This window comes from Metarhizium robertsii, assembly GCF_000187425.2.
Source record: "Metarhizium robertsii ARSEF 23 chromosome Unknown MAA_Scf_4, whole genome shotgun sequence".
NCBI lineage: Eukaryota > Fungi > Ascomycota > Sordariomycetes > Hypocreales > Clavicipitaceae > Metarhizium > Metarhizium robertsii.
Genome location: NW_011942182.1, coordinates 2,114,324 through 2,132,436, shown reverse-complemented (window position 1 = coordinate 2,132,436; position 18,113 = coordinate 2,114,324). Strand labels below are relative to the sequence as shown.

The 18,113-nt window shown below is 54.7% G+C and overlaps 4 protein-coding genes across 4 annotated transcripts; 2 read left to right on the top strand and 2 right to left on the bottom strand.

Moving 5' to 3' along the window:
- Positions 1–99: 99 nt before the first annotated feature.
- Positions 100–1,164, bottom strand: MAA_02785 (DUF890 domain-containing protein; the record flags this gene model as incomplete). Its single annotated transcript, XM_007820783.1, has 1 exon — positions 100–1,164. One exon carries the CDS (start codon positions 1,162–1,164, stop codon positions 100–102), a length of 1,065 nt encoding a protein of 354 aa, XP_007818974.1.
- Positions 1,165–2,674: 1,510 nt separating this feature from the next.
- On the bottom strand, positions 2,675–3,580 carry MAA_02784 (uncharacterized protein; the record flags this gene model as incomplete). The annotated part of the gene is made up of 2 exons (XM_007820782.1): positions 2,675–3,014; positions 3,093–3,580. 2 exons carry the CDS (start codon positions 3,578–3,580, stop codon positions 2,675–2,677), a joined length of 828 nt encoding a protein of 275 aa, XP_007818973.1.
- A 1,822-nt stretch (positions 3,581–5,402) lies between these two features.
- MAA_02783 (mucoidy inhibitor A) lies at positions 5,403–7,853 on the top strand (the record flags this gene model as incomplete). Its single annotated transcript, XM_007820781.1, has 2 exons — positions 5,403–5,504; positions 5,568–7,853. The coding sequence occupies 2 exons, from the start codon at positions 5,403–5,405 to the stop codon at positions 7,851–7,853; spliced, it is 2,388 nt and encodes a 795-aa protein (XP_007818972.1).
- Positions 7,854–13,087: 5,234 nt separating this feature from the next.
- On the top strand, positions 13,088–16,062 carry MAA_02782 (N-terminal binuclear Zn cluster-containing protein; the record flags this gene model as incomplete). Its single annotated transcript, XM_007820780.2, has 3 exons — positions 13,088–13,398; positions 14,006–14,158; positions 14,433–16,062. 3 exons carry the CDS (start codon positions 13,088–13,090, stop codon positions 16,060–16,062), a joined length of 2,094 nt encoding a protein of 697 aa, XP_007818971.2.
- Between the last annotated feature and the right edge of the window lie 2,051 nt (positions 16,063–18,113).

Below are 18,113 nucleotides of genomic sequence, written 5' to 3'. Positions count from 1 at the left end.
CATGGTGAATGTGTTTATCCTTTGCAGGGCACGTTCGCAGGCGGAAGAGTCTTGGAGATGTTTCCTTCTCGTTGAGCGTCTGGCTCGTACGGGTGTAGGTTATTTTACATTTGCGGCGGCTGCGGCCGTCGACTGTAGAAAACCCTGAAAACTCTCAAACGCTTTCGCGTCAAACCCTTCCGTCCAGCGACATCCCACCAATACCTCTTTCATTGATACACGAATCCACACCTTGAAGCCAAAAATACACCTTGGGTCGCTTTTCGAAATCGAACTCTCTGTCCTCTCGTCGGGGGTTTGCTGTTCTCTCTTCTTCCGTCTGCGCCATGGCCTCGCCCATACTTTATCGACCGCGCGGCCAGTTCCTTCATATGCTTGTGTGTCCCAGTCCCAAGATATCAAGTCCAGGGACTCAATAGCGGCAGTGATTTTGGAGGCAAACTCCCCAATGCTCTCAGGTATCTCAACTGACATCACTTCCGCCTCCGTCACACAAGGAAGAATGTTCTTCGATAGCGCAGATCTCGTGCCCCGCGCGACATGCTGCGCTGGACGCATTGGCTGAAAAGACCATGCAATAGCCCATCTCCGGGTTTTGTTCCCTTGCACGAACTCTGTGACTGCATAGTTTTCAATCCCGGATGACCGCAGCTGCTCGATAAAATCTACAAGGTTGGAGAGAAACCCAAACATAGCCGAGTACCACTGTATTCGTGCCCGCAGAACACAGGATTCTTTGAGAATGCAAACGACAAAGGCCAACTCTCCGCCGGGTGTGACCATTTCGGCTTTGCTGCCCGTGCATGCAGTGTACGGCGGTCTCTGTTTCCTTTTCGCGCTGCTGAGCAATTCCTCTTCTGACCTGTAGAAGGGGGGGTTGGTCATGGTGAAATCGATGGAATCTAGTGCCAGTTCGTCCAGCGGGATAAGTGAGCTGCCTGTAGAGCGGGCAACTACATTGACGCGACTTGATAGGTCATTAATTTCGACATTCCTCTTTGCACATTTTAGACTTTCAGGGTCAATGTCTGCTAAAGCATGAGCAAGGTCCAGGTATGGCATAGATAATAAGGATTCGGACGTGCCTGTTGCAATGAAGGACCATGGCCGCTGAGCACATCCTAACAAGGGATAGATACAACTGGCGCCGGTGCCGATGTCCATTCCGGTAAGCTTCCGTCCAGGCTCATTATAAGAAGATGTGTCGAGTAAATCCTTCAGCCAAAGGATGTAACTGTGGCGGTTTGGCACCTGGCGTTTTGGTGAGTGTGCAGACCGGTTGAGGGAAGGGCAACTTGGGACTCACTGGCGGACATAATCTATCGTCTGGAAGCTCTAGTTTGATACCAAAATCTAACTTGAGAAGTGTTTTGGTTAGTTGCATAACCGACTTTGGGTTCCGAAAGTCCACATCTCGCCCTTTAGCACTGCGCAACAAATCAGCCTTGCCACACGGTCGAAGCAATGTTGGAAGTGGGCGACAAACACGGCAGCAAACTCGGGATCCAAACGAGATAGCTCTTTAAAGTCGGGCGGTGTGGAATAAAGCTCTCGAAAATGCCGATCTATCGCATTTCTGCTGGATGGCGTGGTGATGGTCTTCTTGGCTGGCGCTTTCACTAAGCTCCCATCGGCTTGTTCTTTCACACTCGTATCAGCCTCCGAAGAGGCTTTTCGTCTGTACTGCATGGACCTCGATTACGCTTGTTTCGGACTATACGCTTTACATCACCGCCAGTTGTCCAGCCAGTTGCCCAGCAAGCAGTTGGATGCGCGATGCACCAGACCCTAGTAGAATTTTGAGTCGGCGATTGGAGTTTAGCGGTTCAAACGTTGAAGTTGATTGATAGCAGTTTGGTGTCGTGGAGGGTGTCAAGTGGGGCGGCTGCGGCTGCGTACAGCTGACAAGTGCTGCTATGGGTTGGATGGTCCCATGCCAAAACTTGTCACCCAGAGACATTTTCCCATCAGAATGTACATGACGACGGTCTGCTGGAAGTCGTTCCCATCATCTTGTTGGGATATACTCTCTTCATTCTTCGGCAGTGTCTGTGCGGAGCTGTGCAAGATGCAAACAAGGCCCGCCTGACAAACCGCCAAATGGATATTGAGTCTTGAATGTAGTTGAGCTTGTAACTTTGTGGTGCGGAAGGAGCGTTCCGCGAGATTCGAGCACAGCCCTCCATTTTTTGGCTTCGACCACACTTAGTAGGCGAGCCCTTGGGTTAACAGCTGCAAAGTTTCAACAGGTCTGGAACTAAGCACGAGTCGGAAGAGACCTCTATGATTTGTTTCCAATGCGGTGAGCCATTCTCCCTCTGAGGAGGATAGCCGAGCCAAAAATCCGCTGCTATCATGATGGTGCAGTATTGACTCAACCACTAGGCCAGTGTGTTTGAGCGATGTCATCTTCAACCAAGAAGGGCATCTCTATCTGGCCACTCCTGATATCTGAATACATCTTGCCGGCTGCCATTGATAGTCTGACGGAGTAGACTTGTCGATGCATCACGCTGCGGTGCCAAGCTACCATTAATGCACTCAATTGCCGCTCACATGAACCGGAAGACTCGGATATTGAGACTCTCAGCGTTTGCGCCTGTTAATTGGGCGCATATTCGAGCAAAGGATGATGGCTTCCCTTACTACTAGAGAGTTTCTAAAAGACTATACATCACCACAACAGCACCCTCCATCGCCACCCGTCAAACGTCCTCAAATCACTTTCATTGAAGTCGGGATCTCCCCCTTCGACCCTCTCGGTCAACTCCCTCAACCTCTTGTTCAAGGTCTTGGCCACTCTGATGGTCACCTCATTCTGAAACACATACAAAATGGCAAAGACGAAAAACGCCACCTTGGCAAGCATGCCTCCGCCCAGAATGGCACTCTTCATCCCGGACAGTAAGCCCTTGGATTTGCGAAAGGCGTACTCGGTGTCGTTGGACGAAAGCCGTGAATCTTCATCCGAGTTGCGGCGGAAGATTTTGCGGACGGCGGGGATGAATGCCGCGCTGGGTTGGCATTAGAACTGGAACCGAGGCAAAATTCAAGCGTCGTGCTAGGCTGGCAGCTTGGACTCGATGACTTACATTGCACCCCCGACAAGGAATCTTCTCCACCGATGATTCTCAGCAGCTTTGGCGAGAGCTCTCACTTCGGCTTGCAAGGTGCTCAGGTCGCCCAGTGCCAGACCAACCTGGCTCCTGAGGCGGGATTCAAGCTCGAATCTCGCTGCGCCGCCACCTTCTTGTAGCTGGCTCCGGACACGTAGGAACTCACGGAGGTGAAACCGCGCGCTGGCCTTGACGTTGCGAATATCCAACGGTACGGGAGGGGCCATGGGAGTCAAGGTATGCCCTGGCACGGTCGGGATGTCCATTGTGCTTCCGGGATGATCTGGCATCTGGGAGTCGGGCCCGAGTTGCAAGGCGAAGCCCTGACCTGGCCCTGGCGGAGGAGGGCCCGGAGGACCGTGTAGTCCGGCATGAGGAGGCGGGAAGTACGGAGCATTAGATGGCGATGGCATCGGTTGGGGGTCTATGGGCCGCATGGGCGGTTGGGAGCTTGGAGATGCCATTGTTGGGGCAAGACGAAGAAGCTGCAAGGCTCCTCGATGATAGTCAAGGGGAGCGGCATCCAAGATTGATAATTATGGATGAGCACTTGCGGTTCAACTGCCAGCTTTTAGGCGATGATTTGATTGGGGGGCTGGTAAAGTGGGCGCCATGCTGGGCATCACTCCGGGCGTCATTCTGGGCGTCATTCTGGGGTGACATGGACATGGACACATGCATGGATGATTACTCCGTAAACCACATGGAGTGACAGGTGCTGGCAGATGCCGAGAGCAAAGCCACAGTGCCGTGTGACACTATTGGCCGCAGCTGATGGAACTGCCTCTCTGCCAAGGTCGAGCATGGCCCGGAACATTGAAGGCATTAGTATATTTTCCGGCCCTTGTTTGCACGTGCAAAAGCCTGCAAAACAACCACCCCGATAGGCCAAAACCCTGATGACTCACCGATGTGTATATCGAGGCTGCGAAGATCAAAGGGAGTGCGGCGGATAGTCTACGTCCATGTGGCGCAGATTCCGCTCAGGTAACACGATTCAAGAGTCCTCAATGTCAGTCTTTACATGTGTAGCTTGATTCTATCTAGGGTGTAAAAGCTCTATAGTACCCGTCAGGGTTACTTACCTATAAACGGGTTTTAACACACTAGCCAAGGTGGTGATTTATCACCACGCGCCGGTAAAGGCCATCTTGCGATAGCCTCAGCCACTTATTACGTCAAATACCAGTGACTCATCTTATGAACTCAAAATGGCCGCATAAAGCATGTACTATTAACGAGGTCTCGTTGAATTCCACGAGTCTATTCTCATCTCTCTCCCATCATCACCTCTTACATAAGGCGGCGCGTGATGCGGGGGGAAAAGAAGATAAAGCAAGGGGGTGCGAAGATTAAGAAAGACACTAAGCAATTAGTTTAGAAGAAATAATAACATCATGCACTAGATGACCCTGATTCCTCATCGCAGAGAGCTATTTATACTTTTGGGTATTTTCAAGTGCAACGATCTTGCTCTTTGCTTTGAAATACAGTCACTCCCACCACTGCGGGACTCTTGACGTTCAAATGTTTACCCGCAAAGGAGCAACATTGAAGGGTTGGGATTATTACTTAAGCTGACTGCTATGACTTTGGCAGGCATCATTGATCCGATCCAGTCGATCTGTCAAACGGGAAAGGAGCATGTTGCATTCAATGTTGCACCTTCCGACGCCAAACTTTTGGAGAGCCGTCTGCTCCACTAATAGCCAACCATTCAATGTTCAGGCCAGGCGTGAATTGTCCACCTGCAGACGCCCCAGAGGCAGCCCATTCTCAGCTTGCAGCCTACATCTTGTCTGCCTCCACTTTACATCCGTCATTCTATGTTTGGCAACCTATCTCCTCGCTGACGAATGGTCCCGTTATTCCGCTGTTGTTCTATTGGCTTCCTTGTGTTGTCTATTCTGCCTGGGACGCTGCCTAGTTGGATGCCTGCAAACTCCGACAAGGGTACTGGCGAGTGGCGACACGGACCATCCATCCCATCGTCTGGGATCAAACCAAAACTCGGGGCTGAGCATCTGCTAGCCTTTATACATACATCCTCTGCCGTATATAACATGGCGCTCTTCCCCTCATGCCGTCTACTTCATCTTACTTTATGCGCCCCTCGACAATCGTAACGATTCTGTACCCAGCCCAACCGTCAACAGCTTGTTGAAGCGAATTCTGCTGCCCAATTTTCATACCTGCCGCTCAATTGTGAGCCAAACAGCAACAGCTTTCACCTGGTTATTGCGCCAGCAAATCAACAAACCATACTGGCACCATCGGTTCTTCATCATGGACCCCATCCACAAGATTGAGTACAAACTCCGAGACCTCGGTACGCGCTCCGTAACCCTTTTCCCTACCAGGGCCCAGATCCAGCGGGACATTAAGAGCGTGAATCTCAAGGCAAGTGTCACAGCAATCTCATTCATGATTCCTGACTAACATCACCCACAGTCCGGCACGAATGAAATCACCATCTTTGGACTCAGCCCCACTGTAGATGAAGACTCAGTCAAGGTCGAGGGCAGGGCAGGCTTCACCATCAGTGACGTCTCAGTAGAACAACTCCCCAACCGAGAAATCTTTGAAGAAGTCTATCCTGAGCCAGACAGCGATGATTCAGATGAATCAGATGACGACGATCTAGACGACAGACGGTGGAAAGAAGGCCCTGAGTTGAAAGCAGCCAAGGAAGAGCTGACACAGCTGGAGGATGCGCGCCGACGGGCAGATGAAACCGTCGCCAGCGCAGAAAGCCGTCTCAAGCTTCTCGACGCATACGGCAAGACTTTGGATAAGAAACGTGGAGTTGTTATTGAAGACAGTCTGGAGACATACAAGTCACAACGATCAAAAGCTTACGATGACTACATGACTGGCCTAAATCAGCAGCGTGAGGTGTCTGAAAAAATTGAAGATCAAATCGATCAAGTGTACCAACTGCAAAAGATGGACGACAAAGAGCGCGTTAAAGCCGAAAGGGCAAAGGAAAGGGTTCGCAAAGCCAGGTCCAAGGACATGTTCAAAAAGGCCAGGCGACAAGAAGAGCAGAGGAAGGAGAAGAACAGAGTCAGAAAGGAGAGGGAGAAGTATTGGCCGAAATACTGCTACGCTGTCCGCATTACACTTGAGACGGATACCTTTACCCCGTCGAGTTCGAGGAGGACTTCCATGTCTAGCGAGACCCGTGTCTCGAAGCCAGTTGTGGATGACACGCCGGCTGACGAGGCGGCCGACGGCGAAATTACCCTGTGCGACCTGGTCTTGTCGTACGTCACCTCGTCAGCATCTTGGTCTCCAACATACGACTTGCAGCTTTCCACGACGAGTGCCACAGGGACACTCAGTTTCGATGCCGAGCTTCACAATTCTACGTCTGAGACGTGGTCGAACTGCAAGGTTGTCTTGTCGACGTCCCAGGCGACATTCTCAGGACTGGACGATGCTATCCCGATACTCAATCCGTGGTACATCAGTCTCGCGCATGGAGCTCCTCCATTCGGGTATTCTGAGAGCCATGAACGGATAGCCCGAAGCGGCGATGAAGTTTCCAACACGGGTATTTTCCTGGCCAAGCAGAAACAAATTGGGCCACACAAAGCTCGGAGTGAAATGTTTGGTATTCCTGACGGAGTCCAGTCCATGGCTAGTTTCCAGGCTGGAAAGTCCATCAAGAAGAAGCAGCGGGCCCTTGCCGCTCAGTACTCTTCCACCCCGGCTCCTCCTCCTGCTTCCTTCCCGGTAGCGCAGTGCGCTATGCCTCCCCCGCCTCCAGCTCAACCAGCTGGTGCGAGCCTCTTTGGAGCACCTGCCTCAGATACCCGGGGAGCGTCAGGGGTACTGTTCGGTGGTGCACCGTCATCATCGACGGCAGGGTTCGGGTCAGCTGCCCCTGGTGGTGCGAGAGCAAGAATGCTATCAAGCGTTGTGGGACGCCGCGAGAATTCGGATATGCTTTCTGTAAGTGGCGGCGGCGGTGATGACGACGGTGATGAAGTCAACGAGGAAGAGTCCGACTCGGCAGACTCCATCATGGAAGAGACTGGTCTTACATCTACATACGAGCTTCCTGGACTGAGGACGCTCATCCCCAAGTCTACTGCGACAAAGCAACGCGTTGCCCACGTCCACTTCTCAAACATAGTGTACAGTCATACCGTTGTTGCCAAGTACAAGCCCGTGGCATTCCTCAAGGCCAAGTTCAAGAACACCAGCAAAATGACGCTATTCAAGGGACGCGCAGGGCTGACCCTCGACGGAAGCTTCATGGGCCGGACGAGCCTGCCGCGGTGCAGCGCTGGTGAAACGTTTACTCTCAGCCTGGGAATCGACCCAGCTATCAAGGTCACGTACCCCAAGCCCGTTGTTCAACGGGCCACGGCAGGCCTGTTTAGCAAAGAGAACACGGCCATGTTCACCAGAACCATCATGCTCCACAACACCCGCGCATCCGCCGGCAAACCCACCTCCCTCCTGGTGCTCGATCAAGTGCCGGTATCGCAGGATGAGAAGCTGAAGGTGGAGGTGCTCAACCCCCAGGGCATGTCGCTGGGCGGCGGAGAAGTCAGAGCAGGAGCCCCGGGCTTGGAGGCCAGAGACAATAAGGATTGGGGTAGCGCCAAGGCTAGTCTGAAGAAGGACGGCGAGGTGAATTGGGATGTGAGCCTGAACGCGGGCAAGGCCGTGCGATTGACGCTGGAATATGCGATTGCTTTCCCGACAGGAACATACCCGTGCTGATTTGCACATTGATACGAGCAGTGCTAGTTATTTAGGTAGTTAGGCGAGGGCTTCAACATGCTTTATCTGATATTGAATGAAATGCTTGGGAAAGCTCCCATCATATCTCATACCGTGACACCCTGTTTATTGATTACCCAGGTAAGTAACCTTGTCAACGCATGATTCCAAACGAGCATCCCAGTATGTGGCTGTGCCGTTTCTGCGTCTACGTGTATTTATATTTTTTAAACGGAATAGCTGTTTTCGGGGGTTTGTAACACGGGGACGCTATTTTATCGGATGCAACTTGTCACTATATATATGAGTTGAGGGTTCTCGTTTTGAAAAGCCTTCCCATATCAGTAGTCTGTACGGTTGTATGGGAGATGGGAGATGCCACTCGAATACGATGTAACTCCATCTCACCCTCCCTCCCTCCTTCTTTCTCCCACACACACACACACACACACACTCTCTCTCTCTCTCTCTCTCACTCTCTCATATTTTTTTTTTTTTTTTTTTGTTTTCGCACCTTGGTATAAGTAATTTAGAAATGGTAATGCCTCACGAGGGAGCGAGTAGACGAGTATCTTGCATCCATTTCTCTTGTGTCTTTCATCAATGTACATACATTACCCCGTACCCTATGTCTACAACGGCAATGGCCCCGCCAGCCAGGTACATGGTCTTGACACCCGTCTGCCCGCCCACAAGCCCACATGTACAAATTGACTGTTGGAGTAGACCAGATAACCCGCATACCTTTCAGCTTAATTCAAATCGTCTCCTATCTTCAAACGGCTGTGCTGTTGGTGACTCTACCCGTCAACGTGGCATGCTGCCAGAGAAGACGCGAGGAGACGGGCAGTTCGCCGACCAGTCAGTCACATCCGCACCGGGAAGGACACTCACTCACACCGGGGGCACGGTCTTTGACGAGGCGGTTAAGCAGAAAAAAAAGAAAAAAAAAATACAGAGTACGTGCAAGCAACCACTCCTTACCCTCTCTGCGAACAAAGCTTGACATCAGGATTACTCGCGTCCCGCAGCACAAGCCTAGGGCCCGAGGACTTGTGAGCGGTAATACTCCGTATGCCGACACCCTTCCTTGCCTTCGCCTTGACGCCAGCCGACCGACGAGCGTGGATCACCGATTGCCACGTCATAAAAAGCTGGGACCAGCATCATCTCCGAGCGTCTGGATCAGGACACACAACGCCAGGAGCGCGGCCGAGCCGGCGTCAATGTTTGCAGCGTCTGTTTCATAGCACCCTTGGTTTCCCAAATTTCCCGGGCAAAGAGACGACCGCCCCCAATGCTCGGATCGCACCATGACCCGGTATTTCGTGGCAACCTGCATACCCCTTCGCCATGGCGGGCCATGCGCACAATACCCTCGCATCATTGACAGGTTGCCGATTTGTGCCTGTCTCACAGCTCGGGCCATCAATCCATACTTTCCACTCACCTGCGTGCCTGCCAGCATGCCTCCCTCGCCTTTGCTCTCTCTCTGTCGCCAAACCAGTTTTCCGCGGCAATAAAACTCTTGTTGCTTGAGCGCGTGTTTTGTGAGCAGGCAGCGACACATGATCTTCATCGGGCCGTGTCGGTCCAGGCGTAGCAAATTTGCCATTGTGTCCTCGACCGCGTTTCATACCAGCAACTCGACGTCTCCTTGTAAACGCCGAGCAAGCACACGAAATATTGGTGTGCTCCTGCTCCGTGCTAGGATACACCCCAATCCGAACCCAGGTACCCGGAGGCCGAAGCGTCAACGTTGAATGTTGAATAATGAATGACCTGGTGTGGGGAAGCCAGCAGGATCTGGCATCAACCAGGGCCGAAGCCGTCCGGCCTCGCTGGCGGCCTAGAATGTCTCCACCGATGCTAAATTGTTCATGTCACCGGTGCGGCAAGCTCACGCGATGACGGATGAGGACCCCAACGCGGTAGGTCGCAATGCCTTGGACTTCTTTCCATCAACGGTGGTAACGTTGAGCGCGGGCAAGCGCCGTGGCCGTCGAGATCAAGGTTTCCCAGGTGTTTGTCTCTGTGGCCAATGAGAAAGACCGGGTGCAGTCACTTCGAGCCGGAGGAGGCGGGCTTGGGATCCCAACCCCGTTGGCTGGGCTTTCAAAATTAGAAACAGGATGGCCAGCCATCAACTCAAGCCATGGCTCATCACACGAGTGCATGCGCTGCTTGACTACGCCGTGCTACACGCTCTGAAGCGCTCAGCCATGAGAAGGCAACGTGAGCTTCCATTTAACAACCAGGTACTCCGTGCAAGCGCGGTGTAGAAGATGGGGTGCCGTGAGGAGAGTGGCGTGATGGTCTGCAATCCCGCCCAGCTCCTTCCTACTGGCGACAGCCTCGCGGGCTAGTTTAACTGGGCAGAGGTCCAAATGCCTCTTCCAAAGCCAACCAGGGCGCATTTGAGATTTGCGGTTACACAGGCACATGAGAAGTAGGCCAGCCCCCGTCGGGCATGGGCAAATTGGCGATTCCGTGAAGCCTCAGGAAGACATTCGGCCCCACAAGGAAATAAGGCGAGGTTCCGAATCCGTGGGGGAAAAAGATGAGACGGCAAAGCATGAAGGCTGGTCGGACCGCAACATTATCTGATTTCTACTGGTGGAGGCGCGCCACTCCGAGTCGAATCGAATCGACACGTCGACTCGGCTTGGTACGGGCTCAAGCAGCCGCTGCTGACGCATCGGAGCGACCATGGTGTCCGACTTGTGGTGATTCCGTTCATTTAAAATTGGCACGACGGGAGAGCTGTTGGGCATGAAGCTGGTGCCCCGACAAGTGCGGAGGAAGCAGGATCTGCGGCGCCTCCTGGTCGTGAGTGTGCCGTGAGTGAAGGCCACCAGACCTCACCGGACTGGGGGCTGTGGTAAGGGGCCAAGTATTGGACATTTGTCGAGCCCACCAAATGAAATGGGGCAGTCTGGTCCATGCCAAGTGAAGTGGCCTGGCTGGCTGAGGTCTCTGCTGGAAGCAATATTGAAGAGTCTGATGGGCGCAGTCGGCGCGAAGGGTAGGTAGGAGAAGCGGGATAAAAATAATCTCTACAGAAACGCAGCATTTGGGCAACCAAATCAGAAGCAGGGACGGAGCACGGAGCACATGTGTACGGAGTACCGGATAGGTACGGAGTACTAGAGTACTTGAGCACATGCGCCGTCCAGGACATGGCGTAGGGCCGCACGACCGCGAGAGACAAGCAAGTACCCAGTACGCACCAAGGTACCTACCTCGCCAGGCATGCAGCGTCCGCATCTGAGGAAACCCCGTTCCAGAGCTGGTGGTGCCTTCCTTCCGCCGAGGAGCGCACCCCAGCGACGAGCCTTATTCGCCCGCCGCACTGGGCTCCCGCCGTCCGTTCCTCCTTGTTGATGACATGGAAGTCTTGCAAGTTGAAAAAGGGGGTGGTGGTAATTGTCATGGTGGTGGGTGGTCTGGTCTTTGCCTGGCTCGATATCAAACACACAAATGCATCCCACCCCGAGAATGCAAAGTCGGAAAGGAAAGAGCAGCGCACTGGGGGTGACACGAGCACACAGGCGGCAACGACGACTCCTGGCGAGCCCACGACCTCATTCGACGGTCGATGTGGTGGTTTGATATTTTGGCCTCGCGTGCTCCGTAACAGTGACGTGACGCATCTGCCTCTTGTAGGGAGGTCGAGAGGGAGAGAGAGATGGGCAGGGCAAACATGCAATGCGCAAATGCGCAACTCGCCAAGGTGTGACGAACCTGCGGCCTTCCGGCGCTGTTACGATGAAGCTCCGTACTCCGCCCCGGCCATCCTGGCAGGTCCAGTGTTGGCAAGTCATGGTCCATGGTCCATGGACCTGGGCCAGGCTGCCTCGTTGCTTCCATGTTGGACTAGAAACAGAGACATAGACAGGAGACAGGAGGCAGGAGGCAGGGTGGGTTCCAGGCTCGGTCGGGAAGCGCCGCCGTGCCGAGCCTCGCCAGTTCTGCTCACTTGCGTTTGCCATGTCTGACTTTGCAATGCCTGGATCGGTTTCCCACCGGGCCCGCGGCCATGTACATGACGTCTGGAGTTGCTGCCCACGCGGCATGGCTGGCGCACGCTGGTGCAAATGCGCAGGCCCGCGATTCGGCTGGCCCGTGGATGGCGTGGAACATTTGAAGGCACCAGACTCAGCCAGCCAGAGCCCAAGAGCCCGTCTCGCCTGACGCGACGGCTGGAGCACAAGGAGCAGGCCGGCCAGCCTGGACGTTGGATCAGAAGGGTCGACCGGCTCAGGTGGCATGCCTGGATGCGCCGGCAGACCAAAACAATTCATCCCCAACCCGCACATTGGCCGGTTTGAGGGGTGGGTGGGAAGGACATGATCCACGGCCTATGAGGAGAGGACGTCGAAGCAGAGGGAATTGGCAGAGAGACAGACAACGGACCGTAGGGAGTCGAGCCTTTTTGCCCATGGTTTGCCGCGGCCGCGGCCTCGTCGCCTCCTCCAAGCCCAACCAAGCCCCGGCCCCAGCCGGCTTGGGGTCCACGAGGAAAGCGCAGACGCAAAGGCAGACAGAGTTCAAACCTGGAGCGTCCTGGAGCCGACTCGACTTGCGACATGCAACTCTGCGCGCGCGAGGTGGAGCAGCGTGTCCGGCAGACCCAGCCGATCCGCCGCCCGTACCCTGCGCTGGCGCTCCAGTCATGACCAGCTCTGCCTCGCCCCCTCCCCGTCTTTCGAGGCGCCCGCCCACCCCCAAGGTCCGTTGCCCGTCCGTGTCTGCTGCCTTTGCCTCTCTGCCTCTCTTCTTCCTCTCCCGCGTGCCCGCATTCCCGCTTCTCTTTTTTTCCCGCTCGGTTTTCCATCTCCCTCCACCATCATCTTGCTTCGCACATTGCCGTGTCGGCCATTGTCTCTCGAGTCTGGCGTTGGAGTGCACGCTCACGTTGCTTGTTTGCTGGCAATCTGCTAGGTCGCCAGCCCGCTTGGCCTCGTCGCCTCACGCGTCATTTCACGCCTGAGGAGCCTCTTTTTTTTTTCTTCCCTGGTCGCCCGGTCCGACCAAGCACGGCAAGGGCCCTCGATTCTCCGGCGCCGCGCCTTCCCTCTCCTCCAGCATCGCCAACGCGCAATTTTCATCCTATCTTCTTCGTCGCCTTGATCCGGACGCCAACCGCAGACACCGCGGGCGTCTCCCTCGTCGTTTGACCAATTTTTTCCTCGTTGCGTTGCTGCCCCCCGTCCACGCGCCAGACCGTCCCCATGTCGTCGGGCGTGGTTCGCTCAACCGCCCTCAGGGCAGGCGGCGCTTGTGTGCGCTGCCGCAAGGGCAAGACCAAGTGCGTCTACGAAAATGGCCGCGCGCCCTGCAAGAACTGCGCAAAGGGCATGCACGAGTGCTATCTGCCCTCGGAGAGCATGGCTCACCATCACGGCCAGAGCCCTGCTCGCCACGCAAGCACGCAGCGCCCAGCGCGCGACAGCCTCCCGGCCTCCGGCGCCGGCGCCTCTGATGCCAGGCAGCCCGTGGTGGGCTCTGGATCCGCTAGGCACGCCCAGGTCACCCCCGAGAAGTGAGTATCTCGTCGCCCCCCGTGCTCGTCTGCTCGCTGCCTGCGCGCACCTACCTGCCTGTTTCCCCCGCCGTCGTCCTGGCCTCGTCCTCGCCCTCTCGCCCTCTCTCCCTCTCTCCCACGTCCTGTGCACCGTCCAGCACCTCCCGGGCCAAGCGGCCGTCGCGCTGTGCCCTGCATGGTCTTGGGGTGCCGCGCCACACCCATCACAACGGACCACTCCTTCTTGGCTCGGCACCCTCCACATCCACATCGCCCCCTTCCTCCGAGATGCCGGCGACCTGCGCTGCCCAGCCAGCCGTCTCCCCTCTCCCCTCTCACCTCACATGGCACCGAGCTCAAGCACCGAGTCTTGTTCCGCGGCTGCTGATGGCTGCGACCCCGTCGAGCCCACGCCAGCGAGCTGCCGCCAAGGATACTTTCGCCCACTCCACGCCGACGTCGAAACCCAGCCGGTTTGGTGTCTACTGCCAGACTGAGCTCGTCGTCGGCTGGTGGCGCCATGTGCTCTCGATGGATGCCCGTCTCTTTGCCCGGCGCCGCCCAACTGCGCATCTGCATCCTCCCTCCCCAAGCCAGTTATTGTTGCTGACTCCTTTCGCCTCAGGCTTACACCAGAACTCATCGCCGAATGTGAGCGCGTCGTCTCCAAGACGTTCCCGGCTTGTGTGGCTTTCCACAAGCCCACGTTTGTCCAGCAGCTCAAGAATGCCACCTTGGAGCCGACTCTTGTTTACGGTCTCTTGACCTGCGCTTCTCGGTAAGCTGCCTCACTTCTCCCGTCAATCCCGCGAGTGGCATCATCTTGTGCGGCGTGGACAAGACGCTGTTTTGCATCGGCCCATCCTGCAGTCGCTTTGCATGCCTGTGCTGCCAGTGCCACCCATCGGTGCATCGCGCCACTTCCTAACACCCGACTGTCCGGCTTCTGTTCGTCAAATCGCCGCACGTGGACTTGACAGACGGAAGCCAAGGGAGCTGAATACGTCTTGAAAGGGTTTGCGCCGAATAATCACTGACCTTTTGACGCGCAGGAGCTCACCAACACTCATTCGTCGACATGGAAGCCCAACTCATGCTGCCGAGTCATATGCCTCCAAGGCCATCGCACTCATCAACCAGAACTTGGACCACCCCAATCTAGCCGATATTCAGGCCCTTTGTCTCATCGTCATTCATGAATGGGGGACGCGGAATGCCGTCCGTGCTTACATCTACCTTGGCCAAGCAGCCCGTATGCTGCAGATGTACCGCATCCTCAACGGCCATCACAGTTCTGATCAAGCAGACCAGTTTCTTCGCGATGAGAGCCTACGACGTACGTTGTGGTTGGTTTACATCCTTGACTGTCTCTTGACAAGCACCCCTGGCCGGTTTGCGGCTCTTGCGGTGCAAGACACGTCGGATGTATCGCTGCCTTGCTCCGATATCAACTTTGCCTTCGGCAACGCAGTCTACGTCAAGACTCTACCCCAGTATCTTGGCCACAGTGCTTTGTCCCCTAGCCACGGGTCTGGTGGTGAGATTGGCGAATTCGGATACATTGTCCTCGCCTCCACCATTTGGCGTGATGTAGTGGGTATGCTCACCGCAAGCACGGTCCAGACCTTCCGGGATGAAGATTGCAGCGATCTCTTTGCAAAGATTGAAGGTCTCCGGGCCTCATTGCCCATGCAGTTTGTCGACAAGCCTGGCCAAATCAATTTGCACATGACTATGGGCTCCGGGTATACTTTTGCCATGCTGCACTGCTTGCTGCATTGTGCGTCAGTTTTCGTTCATCGTCGACGTCTGCTGCAGGACGTCATATCGTCGAGCTTTAATTTGGACTCCTTCCGAATGAGTACCCGATGCCATGATGTCGTGGACCGGCTCTTCACTTCTTGCCATGGAACAATCTCGCTTCTCAACGCTGTCGAGGCTGGTTCTGAGAAGGATCATCCAACTTGTTTCCCCATTGTGATGCTGTTTTCTGCATTCACTGCCAGCGCAACTGTTGCCTACTTGTCTCTCAAGGGACTTACCCCTCCCAATGCCGTCGAAACAGCTGCCCACATTGTCAAGGATGGATTGAAGTTCATGCATGAAGGCACCGAAAGTTGGCCTCTTATGTCAAGCTGGCTTCGGCATCTTGCTGTCATGCAGCGGGTCCTCAACAATGACGCTGCGGCATCCAATAACGCTATCCCCTCAACTCATAGGCACGGCTCTGGCTCGCATCAGTCTGCCTCTGGCGTTAAAGATGAGATTTCTTCCAACGCTGACACTAACCCTGATGCGATGGATTACGATCAGCAAACTGGAGGGTCTGGGGCTGGCCACCACAGCTCTGCTACGAGGTCAGTTTCGGAATCCGCTCGAGGTGACAGTGAACCACCTGCCGTCACCCTTCCTCGACGCGGCGTTACGACAATCAATGGGGGCTCTGGCGGTATTCAAACACCCTCCATTACTACATCGCCCCCTCCGGGCGCACCACAGGCCACAATGCAATCTGGCGATGCGAAGCAGCGGAGTCCCGACTCGGCATCGAATGGAGTCTCTGCATCACAAGAGGGCCAGACCACGAGCCAAGACATGACGGCACCAGAGCTCTGCCAGGCATTCGAGAGGCAGCTTCTCGACCTAGACGACCTTGCCGCATTTATGGGTGGTGGCGTTTGACAGTCAGCCCAGGGGTTGGCGCCTTTCATGCTTGATGGCGCAGCACGCCGACAGTGAGGCGTCTTTGACAACCCCGAAGCACACTGTTATTGTATGGCAACATGGGGCATGAAGTTGCTTATCGAAGGTATCTCTTAGGCGAATGAAGGGGGATGAGTAACGGAGGGCTCTTTTGTAGGATTATACGAGCAGGACGGATACCCGGTGATTCATTAGGTAGGGGGGGACGGCGTTGCAGGGATTTGGAATGGTTATATGCACAGTCACAATAGGGGTCGTTAAAATGGATGCCGGCGAGACGACACATGGGAATGCATGATGTCTTGACTTGGACTTATTTGTCAGGAGAATACTAGACGAATGTTAGTTTGTCAACCGTTTCTTAATACATTCGTTTACTCTTTTATCTGGGCGATGCTCTTGAAGCTTCGGGTCTTGCTGCATAGATGGGAGTCTCTATTTTCATCCAATGTACCCGACCGGGATACGTACCTCTAGGTGTAGCGTGCTGCTGTCATTGTGATGGTCGTGGCGGCGGATGGAAATGACTGGGAGGCGGATCGGCGACGTTTTGCGGCAACAGCTAGCTGGGTATGGGAAGTAAAGAAGTTGGGGGTTTGGGCCCGTGTGTACGGAGTAGGAAGTGGCATGATTGGGGGGTGGTTGGCTTTTTTCTTTCTTTTCAATACTTATTCAATTTGATTTCGTTTGCTGTCGCCTTATCTCGTCGGCTACCTGCGGCGGTCGTGAGGAGATGGCGACGAGAATGAGCCGGAAGGCGGTGATCATCAAGTCGTGTCCCTGCGTCGGGCGCTAAGATTGGAAGTTGACAGCTTGTTGGTTAATGGAAGGGTCAATTAATGAAAAGGGTATTTTCATGCGCCCCTATGGTCGGACCTGTTGGCCCGGGATCTCTTCTGTACTAGTAGCAGTACGCATGTACATGCATACACCTTGTTCACCATTGATAGACATGGATCCAGATCTTCTGCGTCACCCACTCCGAACGCGGGGGTTTGTGGCGCTCCGGATGGAGGGAATAGCGACTAGCAATACTACTCAGTGACGACGACCAGCTGACTCGAGTCTGCCAATAAGAAGGACCAGACATGACGCTTCTTTCTATGTACGTATACTTGCTCCGTACAAACAGACTGGAGTAGCCATGCTTCCCCCATGGGGGCTCCCCTGGCCCCAGCATTGAGAAAAGGCCGAAGTTGATCCCGTAGCATCCCGTTCCCAATCCTACGCTGGAGCCAGAATTGGCAATTGTTGTAGATTGGCCATTTCTGCACAGACAGCCGTTTCCCCAAGCAACCCACTACTTGGGTACCTACCTAGGTACTTTAGATAGGCAAACTTGGTAACTGTGAGATGCTCAGCCTGGGTGGTTCACGTGTTCATGTTGCAGTCCCCATGTCGTCGGGTTTGCCATGCATGCCGCATCCAAGGCGGCACCCAAGATATTAATCATGTTAACGGACACAACCAAAATTGGCGCTCGCGCCCATGGCATAGGGGGTTCGAATTTCGGGCCATGTCCGTCGCCTAAATAGTCTCAAAGGGCGGATAATTGTCCGGATTGTCTCCACCAGATGCGCATAAGCCAGACAAGAAAAAGAAGAACTAGAAGGAGAAGGAGAAGGAGAAGAAGCGTGTGCAGGTGGCGCATCACCATTTACTCTGGCTGGATAATCAAACCGGTTAGAGGAGGTGAGGCAGGAGACTAGCCGGCGCCATCCTCCTTGCGACGCCACGCAGAAGAAATTTCGCGGGCGGGAAATCAGCCGCAAGGCCCTATTGCCGACCTTTGCTTTCATCTTGAGGATGAATTTGTCAATGGCATTCCGTAGCGCCGTGACTGACTGCATCAAACCGGATCAAACAGCAGGCTTTACCAGTACTAGCTGTGGCCCGTCGGCTATAAGGGCTGGCAAGCTTGCGAGCCGCTGGAATCCATCTCATCATCCTCCCTCCGTACGGAGTACTCGGCCTCAAAACACAATTCGCAAAAGGCCAAGACATGGCTAATGGCAGGGGAGGCACCTGGT